Source organism: Oncorhynchus gorbuscha, linkage group LG19, assembly GCF_021184085.1.
Source record: "Oncorhynchus gorbuscha isolate QuinsamMale2020 ecotype Even-year linkage group LG19, OgorEven_v1.0, whole genome shotgun sequence".
Lineage (NCBI taxonomy): Eukaryota > Metazoa > Chordata > Actinopteri > Salmoniformes > Salmonidae > Oncorhynchus > Oncorhynchus gorbuscha.
Window position 1 is genome coordinate 50,518,381 of NC_060191.1, and position 27,627 is coordinate 50,546,007.

The following is a 27,627-nucleotide window of genomic DNA, read 5'->3' on the forward strand; positions in this document are numbered from 1 at the left end:
TTTTTATGGTATAAACCAACCAATCGTCATGCCGCTGTTTAATGTTTCCACGCCCTCTTCGCGAAGACGGTGACGTCCATGAGAGGCATCTTCTTCCAACAGGACGAAGTCACATTATGAAAAAGGCAACGACTGTATCGTAGATTCAAAAAGATACGTGCGAGCATTGAAAATGAGACCCGTGAAGGTGTTGTATCCTGATAGTGAGGGGACATTTCAAACATCGGAAAAAGTGCCAGATAAAATCGGCACAAGCAGTCTGACAGTTGTGTCCAAAATGAAGGAGTCTACTGTCAACGACCATTTAAAAAATTAGACCACTGATCGTGTTTTCAGCAAGTCATGGAGTGCCAGAAATGACAAAGCATCCTCAGCGCCGGGAACATACAACCAATCTGAAGGACCAACTAGGTGGCCTCAAATTCGAAAGGACCGTCCCTGGTGACAAAAGATTGGCGTAAGTATCTGTGCATGTTGGCTATCGACCCTATGTTAGATAATTGAGTGAATATATCCGCTTTCATTATAGTGGCTAGTAGAGGTTTAGTAACTACGGTCTGTGATGTATGTTTGCATGTAGACTTTGTATGAAGTCAAGATACATAGCCTGCTATCTGGACTGAACATCAACTATCTTCTCGGGGGGGCTGCTGGTGCCAACCCCCAGATGGTGTTCTTCAGTTCAGTGTACACACTTTGTGAGCTCCCCTTGGACAAACTGAAGAGGGCCACTCTGGTTAAAGTCACGTTTGAGGAATATCAAGATCTGGTCTGACCTTGTAGTGCCAAAGGGAGTGATAGGTATGCTAGGGTGTATTATTATTTTAAACAGTGCCCTTAACCACTGCGCCACCCGGGAGGCCCCGGGTGTATGATTTTGAAGTTGTTCTATACTCTACTGTATATGGACAATACTTTCCCCTTGCAGCCATATTTTCTCAGCCAGACCCATCCTGGCTGACATTCCCTCAGAACCAGCGTGGTCAGTCTGTGCCACTGTCCCTGATCTGTGAACGTGCAGGAACCTGGGCACCACCCTGCCACAATGTCCTGCTCACCAATGGTATGTCATGATGATAAACTGGGGATGGGCATAATCCAGTTTATAGAAATGTTACACCCTATTCAAGTCAATGATGCCATATTGGGTGGACTGGTGGCCATTTTGACTGTACCCATAGGAGCTGATAGTGAGGAATTAGTGTGTGATCTTGTGCACTACTCTGGATGGTTCTTTCACTAAGTATCTTGTGTAGGTCTCTTTTCACAGGCTGTGTGGACGCTTGGGAACCTAAGGTGCTGCGAGCAGTGATTGGTGCCCATTTCCTCCTTCCCCAGCTTGGACTGGGACGACATTGAAAACCAGCTGCCGAAGTCTGACTGTCCACGTAGCAGACAACTGCAGCGGCTATGAGAGAGAAATAGCTGAGAACATGGAAGCAAACCAGTCCAACAAACCTTCAAAGGCAGGGGACTTTGGATGGGTGAGTAGCAGGCCTAATTGTAAAGACATGCACTGAGGAATATCAGATTCCAAACGGTCACTTCCAAGAGCGGTGACCAAGTTGTACCATGAAGGCTGGGCTCAGGGGAACACAGGCCTTGTGATTGGTGGAGAAACTCATGGACTGAGTCTGGAAGCTGTCCAATTGGCTGAGAGAACTGCCGGTCCAAGACTGTTCATCCCTGTGGTCCCTGGAGTGGATAGTCTCAACTCAGCCATGGCAGCCAGCATGCTCCTGTTTGAAGGCAACTGTTAAACATAATGGAGACGTCTTGGAGAAAAGCTTAATCTAAAGTGCAATTTCCATGATTTTCCTGGAAGCCATTTTGAGTGTAACGGACATGTTATTCCTGGTGTCACTTTTTCCATGCATACATTCTAGACTGCACAACACCTCTTCGCTGTACCTCATGTCAGACTGACTCATATGGATGGATTTCATTTCCATATTGAACTCTGCTAATAAAAGTGAAATAAAATCAGCGTTTGGCTGAAAATGACAATTACCACGATGTGAAATGTGTTCTTTCCAGGCTGCCTATTTACTCAATTATATCTTCCAATTCCTGCCAGTGTGGCTTTGTAAGCTTCACTTCCACTCCACACAGTTGCCTACTATATTTCCTGCCAGTGTGGCTTTATATTTCCACACAGTTGCCTACTATATTTCCTGCCAGTGTGGCTTTGTAAGCTTCACTTCCACTCCACACAGTTGCCTACAGTTGCCAGTGTGGCTTTGTACTTCACTTCCATCCACACAGTTGCCTACTATATTTCCTGCCAGTGTGGCTTTGTAAGCTTCACTTCCACTCCACACAGTTGCCTACTATATTTCCTGCCAGTGTGGCTTTGTAAGTTCACTTCCACTCCACACAGTTGCCTACTATAGTTCCTGCCAGTGTGGCTTTGTAAGCTCTTCCACCTACTATATTTCCTGCCAGTGTGGCTTTGTAAGCACTCCACTCCACACAGTTGCCTACTATATTTCCTGCCAGTGTGGCTTTGTAAGCTTCACTTCCACTCCACACAGTTGCCTACTATATTTCCTGCCAGTGTGGCTTTGTAAGCTTCACTTCCACTCCACACAGTTGCCTACTATATTTCCTGCCAGTGTGGCTTTGTAAGCTTCACTTCCACTCCACACAGTTGCCTACTATATTTCCTGCCAGTGTGGCTTTGTAAGCTTCACTTCCACTCCACACAGTTGCCTACTATATTTCCTGCCAGTGTGGCTTTGTAAGCTTCACTTCCACTCCACACAGTTGCCTACTATATTTCCTGCCAGTGTGGCTTTGTAAGCTTCACTTCCACTCCACACAGTTGCCTACTATATTTCCTGCCAGTGTGGCTTTGTACACTTCCACTCCACACAGTTGCCTACTATATTTCCTGCCAGTGCCAGTGTGGCTTTGTAAGCTTCACTTCCACTCCACACAGTTGCCTACTATATTTCCTGCCAGTGTGGCTTTGTACTCCACACAGTTGCCTACTATATTTCCTGCCAGTGTGGCTTTGTACTTCACTTCCACTCCACACAGTTGCCTACTATATTTCCTGCCAGTGTGGCTTTGTAAGCTTCACTTGCCTACTATAGTTCCTGCCAGTGTGGCTTTGTAAGCTTCACTTCCACTCCACACAGTTGCCTACTATATTTCCTGCCAGTGTGGCTTTGTAAGCTTCACTTCCACTCCACACAGTTGCCTACTATATTTCCTGCCAGTGTGGCTTTGTAAGCTTCACTTCCACTCCACACAGTTGCCTACTATATTTCCTGCCAGTGTGGCTTTGTAAGCTTCACTTCCACTCCACACAGTTGCCTACTATAGTTCCTGCCAGTTATGACTAAACTGCTGCCATTCAAGATGACTGCTTAATCTCTATACTGGACATGTGCATGTCTGTTTAGCAAGGGAAATAACATGTCAATTAACAACTTTACTGATGGGCATATGAAAGCAATTATCATAGTAACCACAGTGGCACCTGAAGCAATTTGGGAACATTTACTGTAGGCAAGGAAGTTGTAGGGTAAAAAACAACTGAAAGGTGTGAAATACTTGGTTGTCTTACACTGTAAACAAATGGGTTGTACACAGGCGGACATCAAGACAAATTGTACTTAAAATATATATATATATACCAAATTAATACTGTAAAATACATTTTCCCAATGGAATAAAACTGCTTGACCAAGTTAATGAGAACTGGCCTCATGGATAGAGGAAGTTGCCAGACAGTTGTGCTTAACAGTGAATTTTAATGGCTGTGAAGTTATGACTAAAAACGACCAGGGAGTGACAGAAAATGGGAATTAATACTTCACTTAGTTGCTAAGATGGATTTTTAAATGCCATTTTTGTGCCTTAAATATCTGGCCTTTTCAAGAGAGGATCTTCACAGAAAATCATCTTAAATGTCATGGTTGTTGAGATGGAAACATAATTATGATAATACTACCATCTCTCGTATCATGGAGAACATGACATGGTATTTGAAATACCATTCACAATATAAAAACAAGCAAATACAGACAAAATTACCTTTAAAACAGGGAAATCAGACATTGTTAGGTCTATACTGTATGCACAGCGGTCATACTATTCTGCAGCACCTTTCAAACAGAAGAACAATAACACCAGACGGAAGATCAGAACATTTTCTGCACTGCATACTTGTAAATTACAACTACAGAACATTTGTTGCAATCATTTTATTCTTTCCCAGCAATGAGGGTTCGGCAAAAGAAAGACATTGTGAAAATTCAAGTCCATTGGGTCAACATTGTGTGGTTTCTTCTAGTATCAAGAAATGGCAATAACGAAACTGATCAAATATGCTATTGGAGCCAAAAAGCAACAGAATGTCCATATTACTGTAGGGGCTTTAGTCAATGCAAGGCACCACAGGAGAAGACTCCATGAGAGAAAGCTGTCCTGTCTAAAAAAAGTTGATGTCAGTCAAAAGTGAGACCTTTGACAGAAAGGGGAGACTGGAGAGGAGGCTGGCTGGTGGTGGTAGCCAGGAGTTCAGGGTTTGATGGAGGTGTGGGTTCAGTCCTATAAGTTTAGGTGTGTCCCAAATGGCACCCTATTCCCTATATAATGCACTACTTTAGACCAGGACTATGGACCTTGGTCAAAAGCAGTGCACTATGCAGGGAATAGAGTGTCATTTGGGACAGTCTAGCCATGCTCTCTAGATGGGCTCTGGTTTGAGCTTTTCAGCCAGAAAGTCTTGGACAAAGGTCTCCACCACGGCCGGTGTGATCTCCTCCACGTCCTTAACGTACTTGGCCCGGGCAGACATGTCCAGGATGGTGAGCAGGGGTGCTGCCTCTGGGAGGTTTGTGTAGTCACGCAGGGAGTCACTCATGTCATCCTGGGAACACAGACAGGTCAGTCATGATCATACAACAATCTTGTCTACCAGCCTGTCTATATGCGGTAGCAATTGTGCCTGGGGAAGAAGTTGTATGACAAAGTGAAGTGGCGCGGCCTAGTTTACATATAATCAACAACCCTTTATCCTGTGTGTCATGCAAAAGGAATTGCTAGATAATTGCTAACATCCTTATTACCGAATATAAAAACGTATTTGCTTTCAATCAGTTCTGACTTGATTTTGGTATTAAAAAACTGGGACACAAGATTAACTATGGCACTTAATATAACTCAATGGATTCATAACTGAAGGTGATAATGTCAATGTCTGCTTGAAGACTGAGGAGGGAGCTCTTCTTTTCTCTCCTGCAGGCAGTGTTCACCACCAGCCAGGGTTCCGTCATGCTCCCCACTGTGGGAGAGAGCTGGGGGGGGAAACAGGAGGGGATCCAACAACATCCATCCCTTCAAAGCCTCACCCACAGACTACAAGGCTGGGAAGCTTCAGAGACACATCACAGCGTGTTTGGATAGTGTACACGTGGGTGAAAAGGAGGGGGAGAGTGGTGTATTCCCTCATGTCTGGTGAGAAATAGTAAAAATGGGTGTGTGGTGGAGCTTTGACGACAGAGTTAGTGAGGACAGACTTATGTCACTGAATGTCTTTTTACAAGCCTTGTTGAGTCCCAGGCTTGATCTCACCTCTCACCCTTTTAACAACTGGGAATTGCAGACAGACAATCGTAAGACAGCAGGAATAACTCACTATAACACCACAGCAGACAGGAAGCGGCACCCCAGCCCACTCGGAGGGGCTATCAATTATTCAGAGAAAATAACATGCACTTTTTGGCAATCTTGCAAACGCATGTCATTTCAGTTAGTAATCTTAGAGGAAGCTTTTCCCACTTCAACAAAGCTGCATTAGTTCCAGTCAGTCCAGACTTTTCTTCTAAATGTTAGAGGATTCCAAGTGTTGATTTGTGAAGTCAGATTTCAGCTCTGTCATGCCAGATTAGTATATGACATCTTCTGAGTTGGTCTCTCCCTTCCTCGTGACAGGATGAGCTGATTTCTACTCAACTAAGCCCCCTGGGTGAGAGAGACTTGGAAGAGATCAAAGAACAATTTCATGTGGAAAATATTTCAAAATAGAGAAGTGACAGAACACTACCACAAGCTGGCGCTGTCGCAAAGGCTTGGACCAGTCATTAAATCACAGCTTTTCACAAAATGTTTTTTCTTTTTTGGAGTAACGCTCCCGTTATCTGGAAAAATGGCAGTAAAATATTTCAACCTAAATGGATTGAACTGCACAATCAGCTCTTCGACCAGTTTGGCCACTTTGTTACCTAAAAAGGACAAGTATGTATGCCAACACAGTTTGACTTGTTGCGAAACCGCTAGCAGAACAGTTGAGTTATCCTGTGGCATGTAAGATCTGGAGAGCTCACTTCCCCTGAATCTCTACCATCTGATCTGGGAGCAGATAGTCTTAAACTTATTCAACTTCAGAAAAATATACAATGAAAGTAATTGCTACACTTATGAGGATGTTTAATGGATGATTAATGTAGCCACAAGCTACATTCCCAAGCTTGAGAAAATCTGTGACTCCTCACATCCCCCATAAAGTCTTCTCTTGCAAGCTCAGATTGAAGATACATCCTTGGCATTTCCTTCGAAAGGAACCACAGAAAGAGAAATCACAGGAGTCTCTCTGTTAGCATGGCCTCCCAGCATCTTAGATATGAAGAGATGTAATCTCGATGGCTGTCTTCTCTGTGGGAAGTCTTGAGTCTTCCTTTGTGTGGCTGCTAACCATGTGTAAACTGTTCTTCATGAGAAGCAACCAGTCCAGCTGTGCGAGTGATAAAGAGACTGGCCCCCATCCTCGCTCTCCAGCCCAGCTCTGAATACAAAGACAAAGGGTATCTATGCTATGCTACGTATGGCCTGCAGTCACTGACTGACTGCTGTGATAAGGCTCCTGTGTGCGTTTACCGTATGGAACCTCCTGCTGCACCATGTCAGGTTTATTCTGACCATTGTAGCACTGTGGCATTCCAAAGAGTAGACGACGTTCATCAGATAAGGACCTGCAAAGATAAGAAGCTCCCGTTGGCCAGACGGCCTGGAAAGCAGCCTACTGATTGGTCAGCTTGAGAGTCTCCAGGCGTTGTGAAATTCAGGATACAATCGGCACAGCGATATGACTGGCTGAACAACGGCCTATCAGTCTGTATCACTGGGAGATTCAGGCTGGAAACCCATAGTTACTGAGAATCACTGTATCAAAGGATAGGATATAGGCCAGCTCGACCCTGTATCTTTACATACTGTACATTGTAAAGCACTGCTAGACCTAATGAAAAGTGTTTTTAATTCAATAAATTGTTGCTTTAAATGACAGGGATTTGCCTGTGAGGGTATTGCTTCTTGATGATTGATTGTTTCATTTCTAACTGTTGAACTGTATTGCCAGTAAGAGACACAGGAGACGAGTGTTTTCTAAAAACACCACACTGCTTGGACGTAAATAACTAGTGGAGAGGCCAACCTGTCTGGCTCACAACACACACAGTGTGACACAGGTCTCTGTGTCTACATGACCTTTGTACCCTGGGGTCAGGGAGGTTAGCAGGTGATACGGGCGGCAGACTAAACTATTGTCAGGATCTCCTATTCCTGGCTAAACCTGGGAAGATTAAGGCAAAGAAGACAACTATACCCCAAGTATCTCATAGTTAATAATATAGAAAACACTATAGATTATAAAAGACATAACATTTACAGTATTTTTCTTTATTGCAATCACAAATATCCATCAATCCCCATTAATTTTCTCTGTGAATAGGGCATCTTCTTCATCTTCAGCCTCCAGTATTTATGCTGCAGTAGTTTGTCGGGGGGTTAGGGTCAGTTAGTTATATCTGGAGTACTTTTCCTGTCTTATTCGATGTCCTGTGTGAATTTAAGTATGCTCTCTCTAATTCTCGCTTTCTCTCTCTCGGAGGACCTGAGCCCTAGGACCATGCCTCAGGACTACCTGGCATGATGACTCCTTGCTGTCCCCAGTCCACCTGGCCATGCTGCTGCTCCAGTTTCAACTGTTCTGCCTGCGGCTATGGACTCCTGACCTGTTCACCGGATGTGCTACCTGTCCCAGACCTATTATTCGACCATGCTGGTCATTTATGAACATTTGAACATCTTGGCCATGTTCTGTTATATTCTTCACCCGGCACAGCCAGAAGAGGACTGGCCACCCCTCATAGGTTCCTCTCTAGGTTTCTTCCTAGGTTCTGGCCTTTCTAGGGAGTTTTTCCTAGCCAACGTGCTTCAACACCTGTATTGCTTGCTGTTTGGGGTTTTAGGCTGGGTTTCTGTACAGCACTTTGAGATATCAGCTGATGTACGAAGGGCTATATAAATAAATTTGATCTTCTAATGGTACAACTGTAGGTTGCAAGTCCGTTTCTTTTAGCCTCTCTGTGACTGATACTCCTTACCCCCACCCTCTCATTTTCTTCAGGCCAGGCTCTCCATGTTGGGCTGCCAGCATTGTACTGTCTCACTGATTAAGTAAACCATCCCCAGCACAGCAGCTGGCAGACAGAGCCTAGTCTGACCACGTGCAGGCAGGCCTCGCCCAGGCCAGGGCTCTGCGGGCTGCATGGGGGTCCATCCTGTAACCTCAGCCTCTGCCTGGCATAACAGAGAGCCCAATGGGTCCATGGCAGGGAGTGATATCTAACAGGGTATACACATTCGGTCTCCAAAATGTTACCGTATTCCCCATAGGGCCCCATATAGGGAATAGGGTACTATTTATAGGGAATAGGGTGCCATTTGGGACTACCCCCAGTCTGGAACAGACCGAGTGCTGGTGAATTCAGATCCAGCTACATGTAACCCAGACGATGAGAGAACTTTACCTGCCTGTTATAGACTACCACAGACTGAACATTAACCTAGAAAGCAACACAGACCTTTCAGCTGAGAAACAGATTCACTGATGTAACATTCATTAGAATGGGTCCAATCCAGATTAACATAAATACCAATCAGTATGCAACAAATCCCCAAACAGGTGAAAAGGTAAAGAGAGAGGGTGTTAGTATGTGGTCTTAGCCCCAGTGTCTGTCTGTGTCCGTAGCATTAAGTCTGACAGAGAGCAGAGTGGCCTCAGGCAGCCAGGCAGAGGGTAAGACAGGACAGAGAGGGAGCACCTGTGCAGCTCCCCATGGCTGAAACCTAAACCATCTGACATGGGACACCGTCCTGACCCCCCCGAGCTCTGAGCCCTGTGAGCAGAGGAGTGAGGGAGGCGAGGGGGAGCTAGCTAATCTGGTAATTACGGCTGTCCCTGCTGCTAACTCCACAAGCTCTTGAAAGGATGAGAAGGAAAAACAAGAGATAACAAGAGTTAAGAAAACTCCATGTTCCCTCCTGCACTGAGGGCAGGCAAGTGGGTGGGCGGAAAGATCGAGGGAGAACAGCCATCATCAGACACATGGCCAGCTAAATTCTGGGCCATGGGCCTTGTGGTGTGCCTCACATAAAAGTGAAAGGGGGTTTCATCCCTCAGAAATGGCCCCTCTGACATTATACTGTAGCTTATGTCAGTTGGGGAGTAGTGGCATGTTCTCCACCGGAGGATTATGATATGTGATAACTAAAGCAGATGGAACATCATGCCAGAGCATAGCAACAAGCAAACACACAGACACCCACAGTAGAGGAGATGTACAGTACACAAGACAGGAATGCAAAACAACTAAAATGCCAAAATACAAGACAGATTTCATCACATGTGAATATTCTCATCTAGGTCAGCTGGAGGTGTGTGTGTGTGTGTCCATTATCTTACCTCTCCAGCCACGAAGAAGAGCAGTGGTGTCTCCTCCTCCTTGGCTTTGTACTTAGCCATGATCTTCTCTGCGATTGGCTGGATCAGCTCCTTCGCCGGCTCCAGCTCTCCCTCCTCCTCCGTATCTGAACAAGAGAGATACACAGGTATCAAAAGTATGAAAAGCGTCAAAAGAGGAAAGGTTGAGAGAACGTGAGAGAAGAAGAGGAGATAAATTGGCGTGAAGGCATGAAGACTAGAGAGAGGACAGGAAGAAGAGAGAAAGAAGGTAAATGAGCAGAGAACAGGAGGAGGAGAGGTCTGAGGGGGTGAGTGAATGGACAGATGAGCAGATGAGTGAGGAGACAAAAGGAGGAGAGCAGATGGTCTGTGGCTGACCCCTTCGGATCTGATCTCAGGGCCTGAAATCATGAGGTCATCAGTTTGCACCCGGTCACTCCATTCTCACATTGCTGTCTTATTGTCTCGTCTGGCTTGATGGTTGCCCTGTCCACTTTGGCCTAAGCCACTTAGCAGAGGATGGCATCCATCTCTCGCACTGCTAACAAACAAACAGACAAAAACCATTTCCTTCGCTCCGCCCTACTCTTGCATGTTCACAGACTTAAAATAGCATGTGGCCGTACAACTGATCTGTTCACTTTTACTACATGCACAATGCTATTTAGAATGTAGAATACATAGTCTGAAGGATTGGTTTGGTAGAAACCAGCACTGAATGCTCCTCCATTCACCCACAAAGAGCGCGAGGTAGGGCCTCTCGTGGAGGTGCATGGTAAAGACTGACATTGAAATGTTCATCCACTTATCTACTCACCCACAAAGAGCACGAGGCAGGGCCCCTCGTGGAGCTGCACAGCGTTAGACTCGCTGAGCTCCAGTACGGGCCGGGGGTGCCATGGGAAGAGCCGACACTCTGGGTCATTCAGCACCTCCACACGGCCCTGTCGCGTGATCATGTGACCCTCCGCGTCCAGCAGAATAAGGGTGGGAATACCTGGGAGGGAGGAAGACAGAGGAGAGAGAGGGCGCGGCAGGGTGGGAGAAAGAGGAAGAAAGAGAAATATGGAAACAGGGGGAGAGAACAATCATGAACTGTAGATTTTCACTCTGCCACCGCCCCTCCTGTTCTTCCATGTTTTTCAGTTGCTCTCACCACATATGGCTGTATCTCTCACTGTTTATCTGTGTGGTATGGAGGAGCTTTTAATCCCTGAGGCTCTGACTGTCCTCTGCTCCTGAACTCTCTCCAGTTCCCTCCCTCTCTCCATTCATCTCTTCTCAGACTCCCGCTGATTTTTCTTAACGCCCGACCCTTCTCTCCCACAGTCTTTCAGATTAGAAAATCACTGTGTATTAACAGCCTTATCAGACACAGAGTGCACAGTGTGTGTTTGGCTGGGAGGAAGGGTGTGTGTGGTGATGGGCCAGTGTGAATAACAGGGGTTTGAATGGGGAAGCGGGGCAGTATCGACCAGTCCTGTAAGCATTCTGAACATTCCAGCCAGAAGAGGTAAAGAGCCAGCACTTTGTCTACAACCACACTACTCCTCTCTACAGACAGACAGACAGACAGGAGACAGACAGACAGAGAGAGAGAGACAGAGAGAGGACCCTTACTCAGCGAGCAGAACAGTAAACTTGATTACCAGCTCACATTCCTTCAGCTTCAGGGCTATCTGTCCACTGTTCCCTACCCAGCACAGCGTAGAGCTGGCTGCCATTAGGTCGCTTCTCCACATCAACACATTATTAAGCCAGACCGCTAGTGTTTGATACTCACTCAGCATCATGTCCATGAGGACTACAGTATATCAGTTCAGGAGGAGACATCAGAGACCGTGTTGTACCTTGTATTCCAAAGAGTCTGTTGAGTCGTGATCGTCGGGCCTCGTCTGAGTATGGGACTGCCAACCAAGGCATCTCACTGAAGTACTGCTGAAAGGACTCCTCCGACCTGCATTGGTAGGAAACACAAAACAACACTCAGTTCCACTGTCAACTCCATTTATTCAGTCAATTCAATTAACATATCAGAGGAGCGTATGTGTGTATGTATGTATGTATGTATGTATGTATGTATGTATGTATGTATGTATGTATGTATGTATGTATGTATGTATGTATGTATGTATGTATGTATGTATGTATGTATGTATGTATGTATGTATGTATGTATGTATGTATGTATGTATGTATGTATGTATGTATGTGAGAGAGCGTGACAGAGAGAGAATGTATACGCGTGTGTGAAGGGAATACCGGTCAGCGCTGACAAACACCATCTCGAAATGTTGACCCGATTCTTTCACAGTGCGATATGATTCCAAGAGCACACGGGTCAGACTGCGGCATGGAGGGCACTGCAGGGACAACACACACGGACACACTCAACAAGTTATGGCATTAGTTTACAGAATGACCTAAATTGATCAGTCTATATAAAACAGTATATAATGATGACATGGTGTTTTCTGACTCTCTCTCCCTACATCTCTGCAGTGCTTCACCCTAATTTATGTATGTATTTATTTAACCTTTATTTAAACCAGGTAGGCAAGTTGAGAAAAAGTTCTCATTTACAATTGCGACCTGGCCAAGATAAAGCAAATCAGTTCGACACGAACAGGGTTACACATGGAGTAAAACAAACATACAGTCAATAATGCAGCAAAAAAATAAGTCTATATACACGATGTGAGCAAATGAGGTGAGATAAGGGAGGTAAAGGCAAAGAAAGGCCATGGTGGCGAAGTAACTACAATATACAGTGCCTTGCGAAAGTATTCGGCCCCCTTGAACTTTGCGACCTTTTGCCACATTTCAGGCTTCAAACAAAAGATATAAAACTGTATTTTTTTTGTGAAGAATCAACAACAAGTGGGACACAATCATGAAGTGGAACAACATTTATTGGATATTTAAAACTTTTTTAACAAATCAAAAACTGAAAAATTGGGCGTGCAAAATTATTCAGGCCCTTTACTTTCAGTGCAACAAACTCTCTCCAGAAGTTCAGTGAGGATCTCTGAATGATCCAATGTTGACCTAAATGACTAATGATGATAAATACAATCCACCTGTGTGTAATCAAGTCTCCGTATAAATGCACCTGCACTGTGATAGTCTCAGAGGTCCGTTAAAAGCGCAGAGAGCATCATGAAGAACAAGGAACACACCAGGCAGGTCCAAGATACTGTTGTGAAGAAGTTTAAAGCCGGATTTGGATACAAAAAGATTTCCCAAGCTTTAAACATCCCAAGGAGCACTGTGCAAGCGATAATATTGAAATGGAAGGAGTATCAGACCACTGCAAATCTACCAAGACCTGGCCGTCCCTCTAGACTTTCAGCTCATACAAGAAGAAGACGTGTCGTTTAAAGTTTGCCACAAGCCACCTGGGAGACACACCAAACATGTGGAAGAAGGTGCTCTGGTCAGATGAAACCAAAATTGAACTTTTTGGCAACAATGCAAAACGTTATGTTTGGCGTAAAAGCAACACAGCTCATCACCCTGAACACACCATCCCCACTGTCAAACATGGTGGTGGCAGCATCATGGTTTGGGCCTGCTTTTCTTCAGCAGGGACAGGGAAGATGGTTAAAATTGATGGGAAGATGGATGGAGCCAAATACAGGACCATTCTGGAAGAAAACCTGATGGAGTCTGCAAAAGACCTGAGACTGGGACGGAGATTTGTCTTCCAACAAGACAATGATCCAAAACATAAAGCAAAATCTACAATGGAATGGTTCAAAAATAAACATATCCAGGTGTTAGAATGGCCAAGTCAAAGTCCAGACCTGAATCCAATCGAGAATCTGTGGAAAGAACTGAAAACTGCTGTTCACAAATGCTCTCCATCCAACCTCACTGAGCTCGAGCTGTTTTGCAAGGAGGAATGAGAAAAAATTTCAGTCTCTCGATGTGCAAAACTGATAGAGACATACCCCAAGCGACTTACAGCTGTAATCGCAGCAAAAGGTGGCGCTACAAAGTATTAACTTAAGGGGGCTGAATAATTTTGCACGCACAATTTTTCAGTTTTTGATTTGTTGAAAAAGTTTGAAATATCCAATAAATGTCGTTCCACTTCATGATTGTGTCCCACTTGTTGATTCTTCACAAATAAATACAGTTTTATATCTTTATGTTTGAAGCCTAAAATGTGGCAAAATGTCGCAAAGTTCAAGGGGGCCGAATACTTTCGCAAGGCACTGTAGCAAGTAAAACACTGGAATGGTAGATTTGTAGTGGAAGAATGTGCAAAGTAGAGATGGAAATAATGGGGGTGCAAAGGAGCAAAATAAATAAATAAATAAATAAATACAGTAGGGGGAGAGGTAGTTGTTTTGGCTAAATTATAGATGGGCTATGTACAGGTGCAGTAATCTGTGAGCTGCTCTGACAGCTGGTGCTTAAAGCTAGTGAGGGAGATACGTGTTTCCAGTTTCAGAGATTTTTGTAGTTCGTTCCAGTCATTGGCAGCAGAGAACTGGAAGGAGAGGCGGCCAAAGTGATAATTGGTTTTGGGGGTGACCAGAGAGATATACCTGCTGGAGCGCGTGCTACAAGTGGGGTCTGCTATGGTGACCAGCGAGGTGAGATAAGGGGGGACTTTACCTAGCAGGGTCTTGTAGATGACCTGGAGCCAGAGGGTTTGGCGACGAGTATGAAGCGAGAGCCAGCCAACGAGTGTACAGGTCGCGGTGGTTAGTGTATGGGGCTTTGGTGACAAAACAGATGGCACTGTGATAGACTGCATCCAATTTATTGAGTAGGGTATTGGAGGCCATTTTGTAAATGACGTCGCCGAAGTCGAGGATCGGATGGATGGTCAGTTTTACAAGGGTATTTGACAGCATGAGTGAAGGAGGCTTTGTTGCGAAATAGGAAGCCAATTCTAGATTTATCTTTGGATTGGAGATGTTTGATGCGAGTCTGGAAGGAGAGTTTACAGTCTAACCAGTCTAACATTTCCTTTCGTTTCCTGGCCCATTCAAATGTGAGAACCTAAGTACTCAGGATGGAACTCAGGATGGCCTTGGCTTGGAGGCATTTGTTGTTTTGAGTGAGTGTTTTGAGAATGGTCTCTGGTCTAGTGTGTGTGTGTGTTGTATTCCCTCCTTGTCTCTCCCTTACAGGATATGGGGCAGTAGAGTAGAGCAGCGGCTGTGTGTGTGTGTGTGTGTGTGTGTGTGTGTGTGTGTGTGTGTGTGTGTGTGTGTGTGTGTGTGTGTGTGTGTGTGTGTGTGTGTGTGTGTGTGTGTGTGTGTGTGTGTGTGTGTGTGTGTGTGTGTGTGTGTGTGTGTGTGTGTGTGTGTGTGTGTGTGTGTGTGTGAGTGAGAGACATTAAGGTGGTATCAGAGTGCCAGTGGAGGCAGAGCTGTGTCTGAATAAAACAAACCAGACCAGTCTCATCAATCTCCATTTCATCCTTTTCTTTCTCAGCCTCAGTGAAACACACAGCTAGAGATGAGCGTAAAGTCAGTGAGGAACTGTGTCTACTCTATCCTGCCGAGGATCACTTTGGGTCGTTGGTAAAAAGTAATCCGCTGGCCATTTCACGCTTGTAACCATCTCCTAATGGCGGGTGGATTTACGCTGGTAAGACAGGGGAATGTAACCTTAAAATAATGCACAAACCTATACGATAGCTACCTCAATTACCTCATACCCATGCACATCAACATGGTACTGGTACTCCCTGTATATAGTCATGTCATTTTTACTCGTTACTTTTATTCACTATTTCAATTTTTTGTAGATAAAAAATAAAAAAAAAAAAAAAAAAACCTGCATCGTTGGAAAAGTAAGCATTTTACTGTTAGTCTACACGTGTTGTTTACAAAGAAGTGACAAATAAAAATGTACCAATTTGTATTGGTTTGGAAAGTGGACTAGTCGGAGTGTGTCATGGCTTGCTACTGGCTTGTCTCTGGAGCTGAAGCCAGCACTGGCAGCTCATCATTGACACAAGCCTTTCATGAGTCACCTATTCACGACCTTCACACAGATGGGCAAGCCCAGCACTGATAGAGACAGACAATGGGTCTGAAGCCCACTGCCCACTTTAAAGGGCACTAGTAGGTGATGACAGCAAGGAGTGGAATAACTAGCGACTGTAGTCCCAGACAACGGAAGTCCCCTAACTTCTCTGTCCATCCCCTGGCTACAGGCTGCTGTGTTTTCTCCCGCTGCGCCCTGCCACCCTGCCCTGGCTTTCACGGATGCCTCTGTTTTAACAGGGATAAAGCTCATATCAGAGGACAGCTGGATGCCTGAAAGGGAAAAGGAGGCTCCCCCTGCCTGCCCCACTCCCTGTGTGTGTGTCTATGTGCCCCTCCCTGCCCCACTCCCTGTGTGTGTGTGTCTATGTGCCCCTCCCTGCCCCACTCCCTGTGTGTGCGTGTGTCCCCTCCCTGCCCCACTCCCTGTGTGTGTGTGTGTGTGTGTGTGTGTGTATGCCCCTCCCTCCCTGCGTGTGTGTGTGTGTGTGTGTGTGTGTGTGTGTGTGTGTGTGTGTGTGTGTGTGTGTGTGTGTGTGTGTGTGTGTGTGTGTGTGTGTGTGTGTGTGTCCCTCCCCGCGTGTGTGTGTGTGTCTATTCGCCCCTCCTGGCCCCCCACCACTCACCCAGTGTGCTGAGAAGTACACTCCCACATAGTGGCCCTCCAGGGAGCTGATGTCTGTCGTCTGCCTGTTGTTCCTGAGCAGAGGGCCGGCCACCACCTCTGCAAAGGGCTTGGGCCCCCAGGGGAACTCCAAGCCTAAGAGGGAGGACAGAGGGGAAGAGAGGGTAAGGGAGGGGGTAGGGTTTGGTGTTGGGGAGAAAGGATATTGAGAGCCAAGTGTCTGATTAGTGAACAGAGAAGAGTTTTTTCTATGTGTGACAAACTGCCCATTCAAAACCAGAGCACTCGCTCTCTCCACCCCCCTGGAACAGCTATTAGATATTAAACACATCAAATCAAATCTAATTTTATTGCAGGTGTAGTGAAACACATTTGAATTATTTTTCTGGGCAATTAATGTAAAGAAATAACTAATTTGCCTTGGGGCTAGAAGGACGGCTTCCTTATCTCCCGGCGCCATTTTGTAACCAGCATTTGTCATACATATACAGTACCAGTCAAAAGATTGGACACCTACTTATTCCATGGTTTCTTTTATTTTGACTATTTTCTACATTGTAGAATAATACATATGGAATCATGTAGTAACCAAAAAAAGTTACTACATTTTCTATTTGAGATTCCTCTGCCTTGATGATAGCTTTGCACACTCTTAGCATTACCTCAACCAGCTTCATGAGGTAGTCACCTAGAATGAGTTTCAATTAACAGGTGTGCCTTGTTAAAAGTTAATTTGTGGAATTTCTTTCCTTAATGCATTTGAGCCAATCAGTTGTGTTGTGACAAGGGAGGGTGATTTTCAGAAAATAGCCCTATTTGGTAAAAGACCAAGTCCATATTATGGCAAGAACAGCTCAAATAAGCAATAAGCACTTTGATTTGTTTACTACATGATTCCATGTATTATTTCATAGTTTTGATGTCTTCACTATTATTCTACAATGTAGAAAATAGTAAAAATAAAGAAAAATCCTTGATTGAGTAGTTGTGTCCAAGCTTTTAACTGGTACTGTATCTAAACCCAGCATGTTTCCTACTCACAAGTTCCTTTGTACTATGTGACATCTGCGTTTGGAAATGGGACCGCACAACAGATGCAAAATGTTGTTTTAATGATGATTGAAAGCCATGCTTTTCCATTTCCCATACAGGGAGCGCTACCAGCCTTCCCTCCTCTCTTTCCTTCCCTCCCTCCCTCTCATTTCTTTTTCAAGGTGTCTTCATTGTCAATGTCAAGCACTAGAGATGCATTTGGGACGACCAAATAAAAAGTTGTAATCAGAAATAAAGCACTGTCGGCAGGGCTGTAAAGGTTCCTTTCCTCTGTAGGGCTTCATTAGGCAGGGCTGTAAAGGTTCCTTTCCTCTGTAGGGCTTCATTAGGCAGGGCTGTAAAGGTTCCTTTCCTCTGTAGGGCTTCATTAGGCAGGGCTTCCTCCATTCCTCTGTAGGGCTTCATTAGGCAGGGCTGTAAAGGTTCCTTTCCTCTGTAGGGCTTCATTAGGCAGGGCTGTAAAGGTTCCATTCCTCTGTAGGGCTTCATTAGGCAGGGCTGTAAAGGTTCCATTCCTCTGTAGGGCTTCATTAGGCAGGGCTGTAAAGGTTCCTTTCCTCTGTAGGGCTTCATTAGGCAGGGCTGTAAAGGGCTTCATTAGGCAGGGCTGTAAAGGTGCCATTCCTCTGTAGGGCTTCATTAGGCAGGGCTGTAAAGGTTCCATTCCTCTGTAGGGCTTCATTAGGCAGGGCTGTAAAGGTTCCTTTCCTCTGTAGGGCTTCATTAGGCAGGGCTGTAAAGGTTCCTTTCCTCTGTAGGGCTTCATTAGGCAGGGCTGTAAAGGTTCCTTTCCTCTGTAGGGCTTCATTAGGCAGGGCTGTAAAGGTTCCATTCCTCTGTAGGGCTTCATTAGGCAGGGCTGTAAAGGTTCCTTTCCTCTGTAGGGCTTCATTAGGCAGGGCTGTAAAGGTTCCTTTCCTCTGTAGGGCTTCATTAGGCAGGGCTGTAAAGGTTCCATTCCTCTGTAGGGCTTCATTAGGCAGGGCTGTAAAGGTTCCATTCCTCTGTAGGGCTTCATTAGGCAGGGCTGTAATTCCTCTGTAGGGCTTCATTAGGCAGGGCTTTTCCTTCCTCTGTAGGGCTTCATTAGGCAGGGCTGTAAAGGTTCCATTCCTCTGTAGGGCTTCATTAGGCAGGGCTGTAAAGGTTCCATTCCTCTGTAGGGCTTCATTAGGCAGAGCTGACATCCCCACGGCCTCCGCCTCTGCAGCCTTTTATTGTTGTCCCCATTCACATTGTAAAAAAAGGCACTCCTTCCTGGCAACTTCTCCTCTGCTTCGCCACTCAAGACAGCTAGGCCCTTTCATAATGCTGAAAGAGAGAGGGTCCTGAACCCTCCCCCCAGCCCACCTCAAACTCTTACTACTCCGCCTGTAGCCGCTCTGTTTCCCTTCCTCACCACAACACAAACAAACACACACCCATTTTCCTGCCACCGCTACCACACTACACACCCCCTCTAACAACTCTGAAAGCGGGGGAGGGGGCGGGGGTGGGGGTGGATGGAGCAAGAAGATGAATCTCTTCTCTACCCACTTCTACTGTAGTTGGTAGTTAATGAATCATGGAAATTATACAGTATGTACTCTACTGTGGGCTGGGAGGGAGACTGGGATTCATTAGGCAGACTAATGTGAAAGGTTGCTCAGCTCATGTGAAATCCATTCCCCTGCACCACGGGTTCTACTGCCACCCTCTCCTCCTCTCTGACTAAATGGGCCTTTCTCATGTTGTACAATAAGGGCTCTGAAGACCAGGATGTCAAAATATTGAGATGAGATGACATCCTCATCTGTCTACCAGAAAGGAATGCAAGCCTGCTCTTGCTAACAGGCAATCTCCCACTTAAAAGACAGGAAATTATCGGTCTGCAGATGTGGGAGTAAAAGGGGGCACTTTATAATATTCATGCAATACCAGAAGAGTACAGAAATTGAGAAATATGGCCAGCTCTGTGAAGGATGTGGCACAGAAACGTTGCAATATGAAATTCTGGCAAGGCATTTAGCATGTCATAAACTGTATGCTTGTGTGTAGCGGTACATGTGCAGCTTCTCAGATGCTGAGGCTCCGGCTGACTGAGGAGACTTACCTTTGGGGTCGTCTCTCACCACCAGTAGTCCGTTCCGACACACCACCTTCCCTGTGGCTGCATCCACAAACACCAGCGAGGGAATACTGGTCACCTTATACTTGTTCCACAGCTTCATCTGGACAGACGAGAGGAATGGAAAATGTACCATTATTATAAATACACCTATACTCTGGTAAATCTGCCGAGCAACAAGGAGAAAATCTAACAAAGAAAGAGAAAAGTCATTGAACGTCATACATCTTACTAGTTGTTTTCCCATCTAGTTTATAACATCTGTTCATAAATCATTATTTGTCAGACATCCATTGATCCAAAAGTTGACAGTGAAAATGGCTGTAAGCTTATTACTCCACCAAAAGTGCAGAAGTACCAGTATCTATTTACAAGGCAAGCTGTTTCTCTGAAGCATAAAAGGGACTAGAAAATGAGCCAGGTTGAATAAAACAGCAGCAGAGAGTCACCCTGCAGTGAATTAGCTGAAGGCTAGAATCACACTACAGCTAACTTTAAAAGGAACTGGCGGAGGAGGACATTCACATGGAGCGTTTTGCCCCTGCTGTGTCATGAATAAGAGCAATATGAGTAAGAGGAGCAGAACAATCCACACTTGATAAAAACATTTTGCCAGACTCTGCTACTGTACCACACCCCATAGAAAGATAATAACTAGATCAAAGTCATTTTAGGCTCATATAGTACTATTCTAGGCTCATATAGTACTATTCTATGTTCCCCTCGCACTGTGGGTGGCACTTTATTTAGCCGATCTTTCTTCAGATGAAGACAACGCTGTACATGATTCTGTCTGTTCAATATGTGAAGCAAGCATACATCCACAGGCATTAATGGAGGAGGAACACACACACTACTACATCTAATTATACTGAACAAAACTATAAAATGCAACGATTTCTATGGTTTTACTGAGTCACAGTTCATAAGGAAATCAGTCAATTGAAATAAATTCATTATGGCCCTAATCTATGGATTTCACATGACTGGGAATAAAGATATGCATCTTTTGGTCAAATACCTTAAAAAAGGCACTCTGTTCACAATGTTAAAAAAAGTGGTACATTTGAATCACTTTTTCTCCCCAATTTCGTGGTATCCAATTGGTAGTTACAGTCTTGTCCCATTGCTGCAACTCCCGTAACGGTCGAGAGCCATGGGTCCTCCGAAACACGATCCTGCCAAGCAGCACTGCTTTTTGACACACTGCTCGCTTAACCCGGAAGCCAGCCACACCAATATGTTGGAGGAAACACAGTACAACTGGAGACCGAACCCGGATCTGTAGTGACGCCTCTATTGCTGCGATGCTGTGCCTTAGACCGCTGCACCACTCGGGAGGCTCTCTGTTCACAATGTTGACATCAGCAAATCAGTTGTCCACATGACGCCATACACGTGGTCTGCGGTTGTGAGGCTCGTTGGGTGTTCTGTCAAATTCTCTAGGCGGCTTATGGTAGAGAAATAAACATTACATTCTCTGGCAAAAGCTCTGGTAGACCTTCCTGCAGTCAGCATGCCAATTCTACGCTCCCTCAAAACTTGAGACATCTGTGACATTGTGTTGTGTGACAAAACTTCACATTTTAGAGTGGCCTTTTATTGTCCCCATTACAAGGTGTGGCTGTGTAATTATCATACTGTTTAATCAGCTTCTTGATATGCCACACCTGTCAGGTGGATGTATGGGATCTTTTATATTTCAGCTCATGAAACATGGGACCAACACTTTACATGTTGCATTTATATTTTTGTTCAATGTATAATGACTGTTGTGACTGTATATTGTGTCTTGATCTGAATATACAACATACCGCAGAAAATCAGAAACAGACTCTTTATGACCACAAAAGTGCGTTTGAAACTGTGACTATTTATAATGTGTACGTTCAGTGTTGTCCTCGTCGGAGAGCACATCAAGAATACCACGAACAGGAAACTCACTTTACATATCAGAGGGAAGATGGGTGTCGCTTGAAATGACTAGCTCCTGAAAAGTAGCACTGAGTGTCTGAGGTCACTTTTCTGAGAGTTGTCTGAGAAGTATAGAAACATTGATGTTTGAAAGTCTGAGCCAGAATTGTACCAGTGACCTTGAGATTGCCAAGCCAATACACCAAGGACCGTACCAGTCCAGACAATTTGGTATAGGCACATAGTACCATATAATGATTTCAGCACTGTTATCTAGTAATTTCAGTGAAAGGGAGAGCCAAAATTTAGGAGTGAGGCCTGTCTGCAGTCTGTCTATGAGGCTCAGTGGTGGAAGCCTCCAGTTGGGTTCAGTTCCAGTTCTGCTCCAGTCCAGGTCTGGATGATGAAAACCCTTTGTTTCTCTTCTAATGAAAACAATGACTTCACTTCAGGAGCAACGTTAGCGTTCTGACGTGCAGACGGAAGGCAGGCCCAGACTGCTCCGAGAGACTGCCATTTTACAGGGTATGGGTCCCCCCTGTAGGGACTGTACAGGGGGGGGGGACCTCCTCTCAACTGTGGGACTGGAAGTCCCTCCAAAGTACCACTCAATTCAGGGCCCTATATAGTGAGCTACTTTTGACCAGAGGCCATAGCCCCAAATGAAAACCTATTCCCTATATAGTGAGCTAGTATTGACCAGAAGTAGTGCACTATATAAGAAATGGGTGCCATTTGGGATGCAGATAAGGAGACTTGAAAAGGCAATAACAGTTAGAGAATAATAGGATCTGCAATAGCTGGGAAATGTCAGGGAACTGCTCCAATGCCAACTTCCTGAAGTGTACTCACAGAGCTGAGAGAGGACAGCTTAGGTGTTTACAGTAAAGCACATTGGAAAACTGAAATTTAAAACTAGTATATGTTCTTTTAATAGTGTAATATATAAAAAGGGCATGGCTTTGAATTGCTAAAAGCAGTTCATAGCTTCACCAAAATGCACTGCCTGCAGCAATTCTACTGTACAGCCAAGTCTGCCAATTTGGTCTTTTTGGAGACATTGAAGTCACAACAAAATATATGCAAAATCATAGTTCGCTAAAAATGCTCTAGGGCCAATGGAATCATAAGGTCTATTTGCATGTTTCAAATACTGTCCTGTTATGAACTAAAGACTAGGAGGTGTTCGCCATAATATATCCTAGTACGTACCCTTTGGTCAGTGTGTTTATATACAGTTTGTCTAAAATATACATCATACGTATGATGTGTACAGTAAGTGTAGAATGTCAATGTGCATACATACATGCATGTCTACCTATTAGTGTGTGTATCAAATCTGAACCCCTCTCAGCCCCACTCTGCTGTAGTCTGAGCCTGGTTCATAGAGAGCACTGCTGAAAGAGAGATTGGTTCAGAGAGGCAGAGAGACCTCTGAGCCGATTCAGCCTCGATCCTTTCACTACTGCTAATTTACTGCATGATCCGGAATTATGTCTGCCTGGTGGTTTGGCTGCAGTTCAGAGCACAGCAGGACACTAAATCACGTCAGCTGTAGATCTGTAGATCCGCCTGGAGGCTAGGCTGTGTGAGACAGACATTGGGGGTGTTATCATGATTTCAGGGCAGATGATGGGCCTGGTAATTAAGACCGTTACATCACCTACATTCATTAATGGCAGCTACATACATTTCACCACCTTGAGACACGATGATTCATACTGTAAGAGCTATGGAACAGTCATTCATTTATACTTATGTCACTCTGTTTAGAGGCAAAACAAAATGCCTTGCTGTGTGTGTTCTCATGGTGATTCTTCCTCAGGCTGGCTAAATTCAACACCAAAAGGAGAACCTCAGTTCTACGCAGTGGGAGTTTTTTTTTTCAGTCTTGAAGACAACAGCACATGTTCCCAAGGGCATGCATGTTTTGGAGTGGTATGTTTGAAAATGTTGAAAACAATGTTGAAAACAATAGCAACATTTGTTCAGAATCTCTAGAGGTTCTGCCGTGCACAGTACAGAATGTACTTCTTTCTACTCCTTCTCTCCTCCGTTTACCTTTAGGGACTAAACAGAGGAATGTGATGCCATAGTGGTCCCTATAATAGCTTTAGCCACTCCCTCTGGTACCTTACACCAATCAGACGGTCAAAGTCTGAAGCTAACTGTTCAGAGTGGGGTGCATTATAAGCTGCAGAGACAATAAAGAGAACTGGTCACACACAGTGAGCCACAAACACTAAATCACTGTGTCCAAACTAAACTTATCCCCCAGCCAGGGCTCATCGCCAACATTCTTCACATGGGTTATGTCCCAAATGGCACCCTATTCCCTATATAGTGCACTACATTTGACCAGGGCCAATAGGGCTCTGGTCAAAAGTAGTGCACTCTATAGGGAATAGGGTGCCGTTTGGGAACGCATGCATGGTCGTCTCCAAACCAGAGCTCTGTAGTTTGTCTAGATTTCATTCGTATCTTGAGGAAATGATTTAATCAAAGTATTGAATATCCACTATGCTGTGTTTTAATCATCTACTGTAGGAAAGTCTGGGTCTGTGCAAGAGCCAAAGAAATAGAAGACCCTAGCATGTCTGCTACACATCTCCCTGTCCTCCTGCATGTTTTTAGGGGGATAACCCTTGTCATTACCCAGAACAACACACTAGACTAGATTAAATGTGCCAATAACCCCCAGCGAGACCCAAGCAACTGCTTAGAGACCCAGAAATCCATACTAACAATCCATTTAGTGTCTCACACACACACACACACACACACACACACACACACACACACACACACACACACACACACACACACACACACACACACACACACACACACACACACACACACACACACACACACACACACACACACACACACAGTGTTAGTCCAGCACTAGGTAGCATCCCAAATGGCACCATATTCCCTTTGTAGTTCACTAATTTTTTTTTTTACCAGTACACTGTAAAGAGATTAGGGTGCCATTTCGGATGCATCCCAAAGCCCAGCACTAGGCGCTAATAGGATCACACATGACTGTGGTTCCACTTATGGAGGCTGAGGGAGAGGAGAGGAGGCCTCCGAGGGAGCAGCACATCTGCCTGTGTGGACGTGTAGATGTGCATAGCAGGGCCAGATCGCCAGGCCTTTAGCTTAATGCAATGCTCTGTATGCAGCTCACATCAGAGATGTTCAACATGAGGTGAAAAGGTTGAATGTTCCGACTGCCTGTCAAAAACTGATCTTGTTAAATCCACTGAGGAGTCTTGTGATTGCACTAATGTCACACTGTCTGCATATCATTCTATGGTTTGAATGAGGAGAAAGAAGGGGGGGAAATTCTCAGTTGCCCAACTTGTCCACATACAGTAGTACTGTATCCATGTCTGGTGTCATGGATGGTAATCATTTCCATTCTTCTTTGCACTGTTGCACTTTAGTATCAACACTGTGGGGGTTTAAAGGGGTGGGGGTAGTTACGAGAGTTACTACTGGTGTTCCCAATGCTCTCACACAGACACCTCTGCTTCACTTTTGACCCGCTCCCACACATCTGAACCCCTACTGAGGTTTCTTCCCCCGACCCCACCTCCTCTCCCTTCCCCTGGGCTGACCACGGAGAGAGAGAACCCCCGCTGAGAGAGCTGGAGTGGAAGAAATTCCTCCAGTCATCGTCCCCATTCACCTCTCATTGTTCCTGCACCGACTCCACACAGACCTGCTTTCACTGGCCCAGGCGGCCAGACCTGAGGCGCTGGCCAAACGCTCACATTGCAGTCCCATTTTAGCAAACACAGCAGTCACAAAGGGATTTCAAAAAGCCTACAAAGGAGTGCATGTGCTCCACCCTGCTGAGTACTGGCAGGGATAAAGTTCTTTATCTCTCAATAGAATACTTAAGAATAACACAGATGGGCATTTTAAAACAGACACTACAATAGGATGAAGAGAGTCCGAGTAGCTATTTCTAGAATCAAAGCTTTGTCCTTTCACATAGTACTGTAGGCTATACCTAGAGAACAATTCCCCATCTGATAGTGGCTAGCTCGTTTGCCTTTTAACTTATTTATCATGGTCTAGAGGGCATTCCTGTACTTTATCTTACATTCGGACATTTCTGGGGCTAAGACTCTCTGGACTCATGTCTCTTCAACTAATGAACAAGCAGAATCCTAATTAGGCTGAATTCCCTTAATCCAAATATGCTATGTCACAATGCATTTTACTTTAAGAGCAATGCATTCCTGAATTAACTCACTTCCCCATTCTTATCCAGAGGAATTTGTTTCCATGTGAATTCTGTTAGATTGGGGGGGGGGGCGTGTCTCTACAGCGGGCCAGAACAAGATAATGTACGAACGCTGCGGAGGAATCTGCACTGACCCGTTTAATACCCATGATGGCAAAGACACCAGTGGTCAGATGATCATTCACTCAGTCGATAAAACCTTAGTTGGTGGTATTTGAAGTAAAGCTATCCTGTTAGATGTCTCAGGGACATGAGAGCTCTAGTAGTCTCTCCTGTTGCCTTTCAACAGGCTGATAGAGGATGTCGGTCTGTCTGTTTGTCCAGCTCACTCCAGACCAAAGCGTCCATCTTTTATTAGGTAGTTCTATAGAGCCTGCCTGCAGGCGGCCTGAGCCCTGGCCATGAGGGTTTACTGGGAAGGACCAGGAAAGGAGATAGGAGAGCTGATGTGTGTCCCAAATGGCACCCTATTCCATATGCAGTGCACTACTTTTGACCAGGGCCTATAGGGCTAAAAATGTGAGCACCACATAAGGAATAGGGTGCCATTTGGGGCATAACCATGGGCTACTTTGTAAAGGACAATACTATAACTTAGAGCTTTTTATGTTTCTCACAAAGCGACTGCATAAAAATGAGATCCCCCCCCCCCGAGATGGCGGCTAGACAGCAGAGAAACTGTAGAGTTCGGTCCTCAACGATGGGAAATTCATCCCATCCCACATTTGGATCCCAACTTGATCTCATTTACATTGATGTAGTGTTCAACCGTCTGCAGCTTATTCATTCTACATGGAGCTTTCAGCCTTTGCCTCTCGGGGAACAGAGGAGAACCGGGAAAAATATGAGGCATATTGGATAGAAGCCTTGTGTTCTAGTGCTTAGACAGGGAAGGAGGGAGCAGATGACGTGGAACAGAAGAGATTCATCCAGTCTCCTCACACCCTCACCAGACATTCCCAGTCAGAACCCCTGATTAACATTACAGGCCTCTGGTCTCTCTGTTCCACTGAGCTCATTACAAAATCTGTCCCCGAACCACAGTACAGTATGTTATGATGGATAAACACCACAGTATGTTATGATGGATAAACACTCTGTACCACAGTACAGATAGAATATGACATCTGTTTTGATGGAAAAACACTCTGTACCACAGTACTGTTATAATATGACCTCTTATGATGGATAAACACTTGAAATGCACAACAGTAATACATATCAGTCCCCTGCCTTTTCAATGCAGCATGTTATTGCTATATCATATTTAGCTCTTAAAATATGAATTGACCCAACCAACAATTTTGCCGTTGTGGACGCCCTTACACGCACACACGAAACTGCTTTTCAATAAGAGGCCTGTGTTGCCATGGAAACCCCCGTCCCCGTCAGGACATGTCACGGAGTGCCAAACACATTGTGGGCTCTTAGTTAATAATTCAGTGATAAATTAACGGTTTTCTGAGGAAAACAGGTGCCAGAATGTCAGAGGGCTTAGGGGGAATAGCTGGGTGGAAAAAGAGAGGGGGGAGACAGTAAAAGAGGGGTGTTTCTTCCTCTCCTCTTGTGTTTGAGGCACAAAAGCTGCTCTCTAAATGCAGGCTATTAATCCTAACTCGGACTCTGTATGGCTGGGCTCCACCGTGCAAGTTTTTTTTAGGGAAGAATACCATGTAAAAGCAGGGGGATTGTAAAGGAGTAAAAAGCTCGAACTCAATAGATATATACACATCATTGCATCTTTCACAGGCGTGGGTCGCCTCAGAGGGCTACATACTGCAGGGTCAAAGATCACCAAGGCAGGGGGTACAATCTTCACTCCCGCTGGTTTTTAGAACAATCCTCCTGCCTGGCCCCACGTCTCCCTCTCCCAGTGTGTGTGCAGATTTGACTGGTTTA

General features: G+C 45.1%; 1 protein-coding gene and 1 pseudogene across 2 annotated transcripts in view; one reads left to right on the plus strand and one right to left on the minus strand.

The window, feature by feature from the left end:
* Positions 1 to 44: 44 nt before the first annotated feature.
* On the plus strand, positions 45 to 1,994 carry LOC124005105 (annotated as a pseudogene).
* Positions 1,995 to 4,021: 2,027 nt separating this feature from the next.
* The window catches only part of LOC124005103 (nucleoredoxin-like), a 61,903-nt gene continuing 38,297 nt past the window's right edge, over positions 4,022 to 27,627 (minus strand). For both annotated transcript variants that reach the window (XM_046314039.1, XM_046314040.1), the window contains exons 2-8: positions 19,539 to 19,656; positions 16,395 to 16,528; positions 12,020 to 12,120; positions 11,608 to 11,714; positions 10,575 to 10,754; positions 9,758 to 9,882; positions 4,022 to 4,882 (exon numbers count right to left, since the gene is read on the minus strand). In XM_046314039.1, coding sequence (XP_046169995.1) covers positions 4,700 to 4,882; positions 9,758 to 9,882; positions 10,575 to 10,754; positions 11,608 to 11,714; positions 12,020 to 12,120; positions 16,395 to 16,528; positions 19,539 to 19,656 — 948 coding nt within the window. In that variant the 3' untranslated portion in view covers positions 4,022 to 4,699. The remainder of the gene's footprint in view (positions 4,883 to 9,757; positions 9,883 to 10,574; positions 10,755 to 11,607; positions 11,715 to 12,019; positions 12,121 to 16,394; positions 16,529 to 19,538; positions 19,657 to 27,627) is intronic.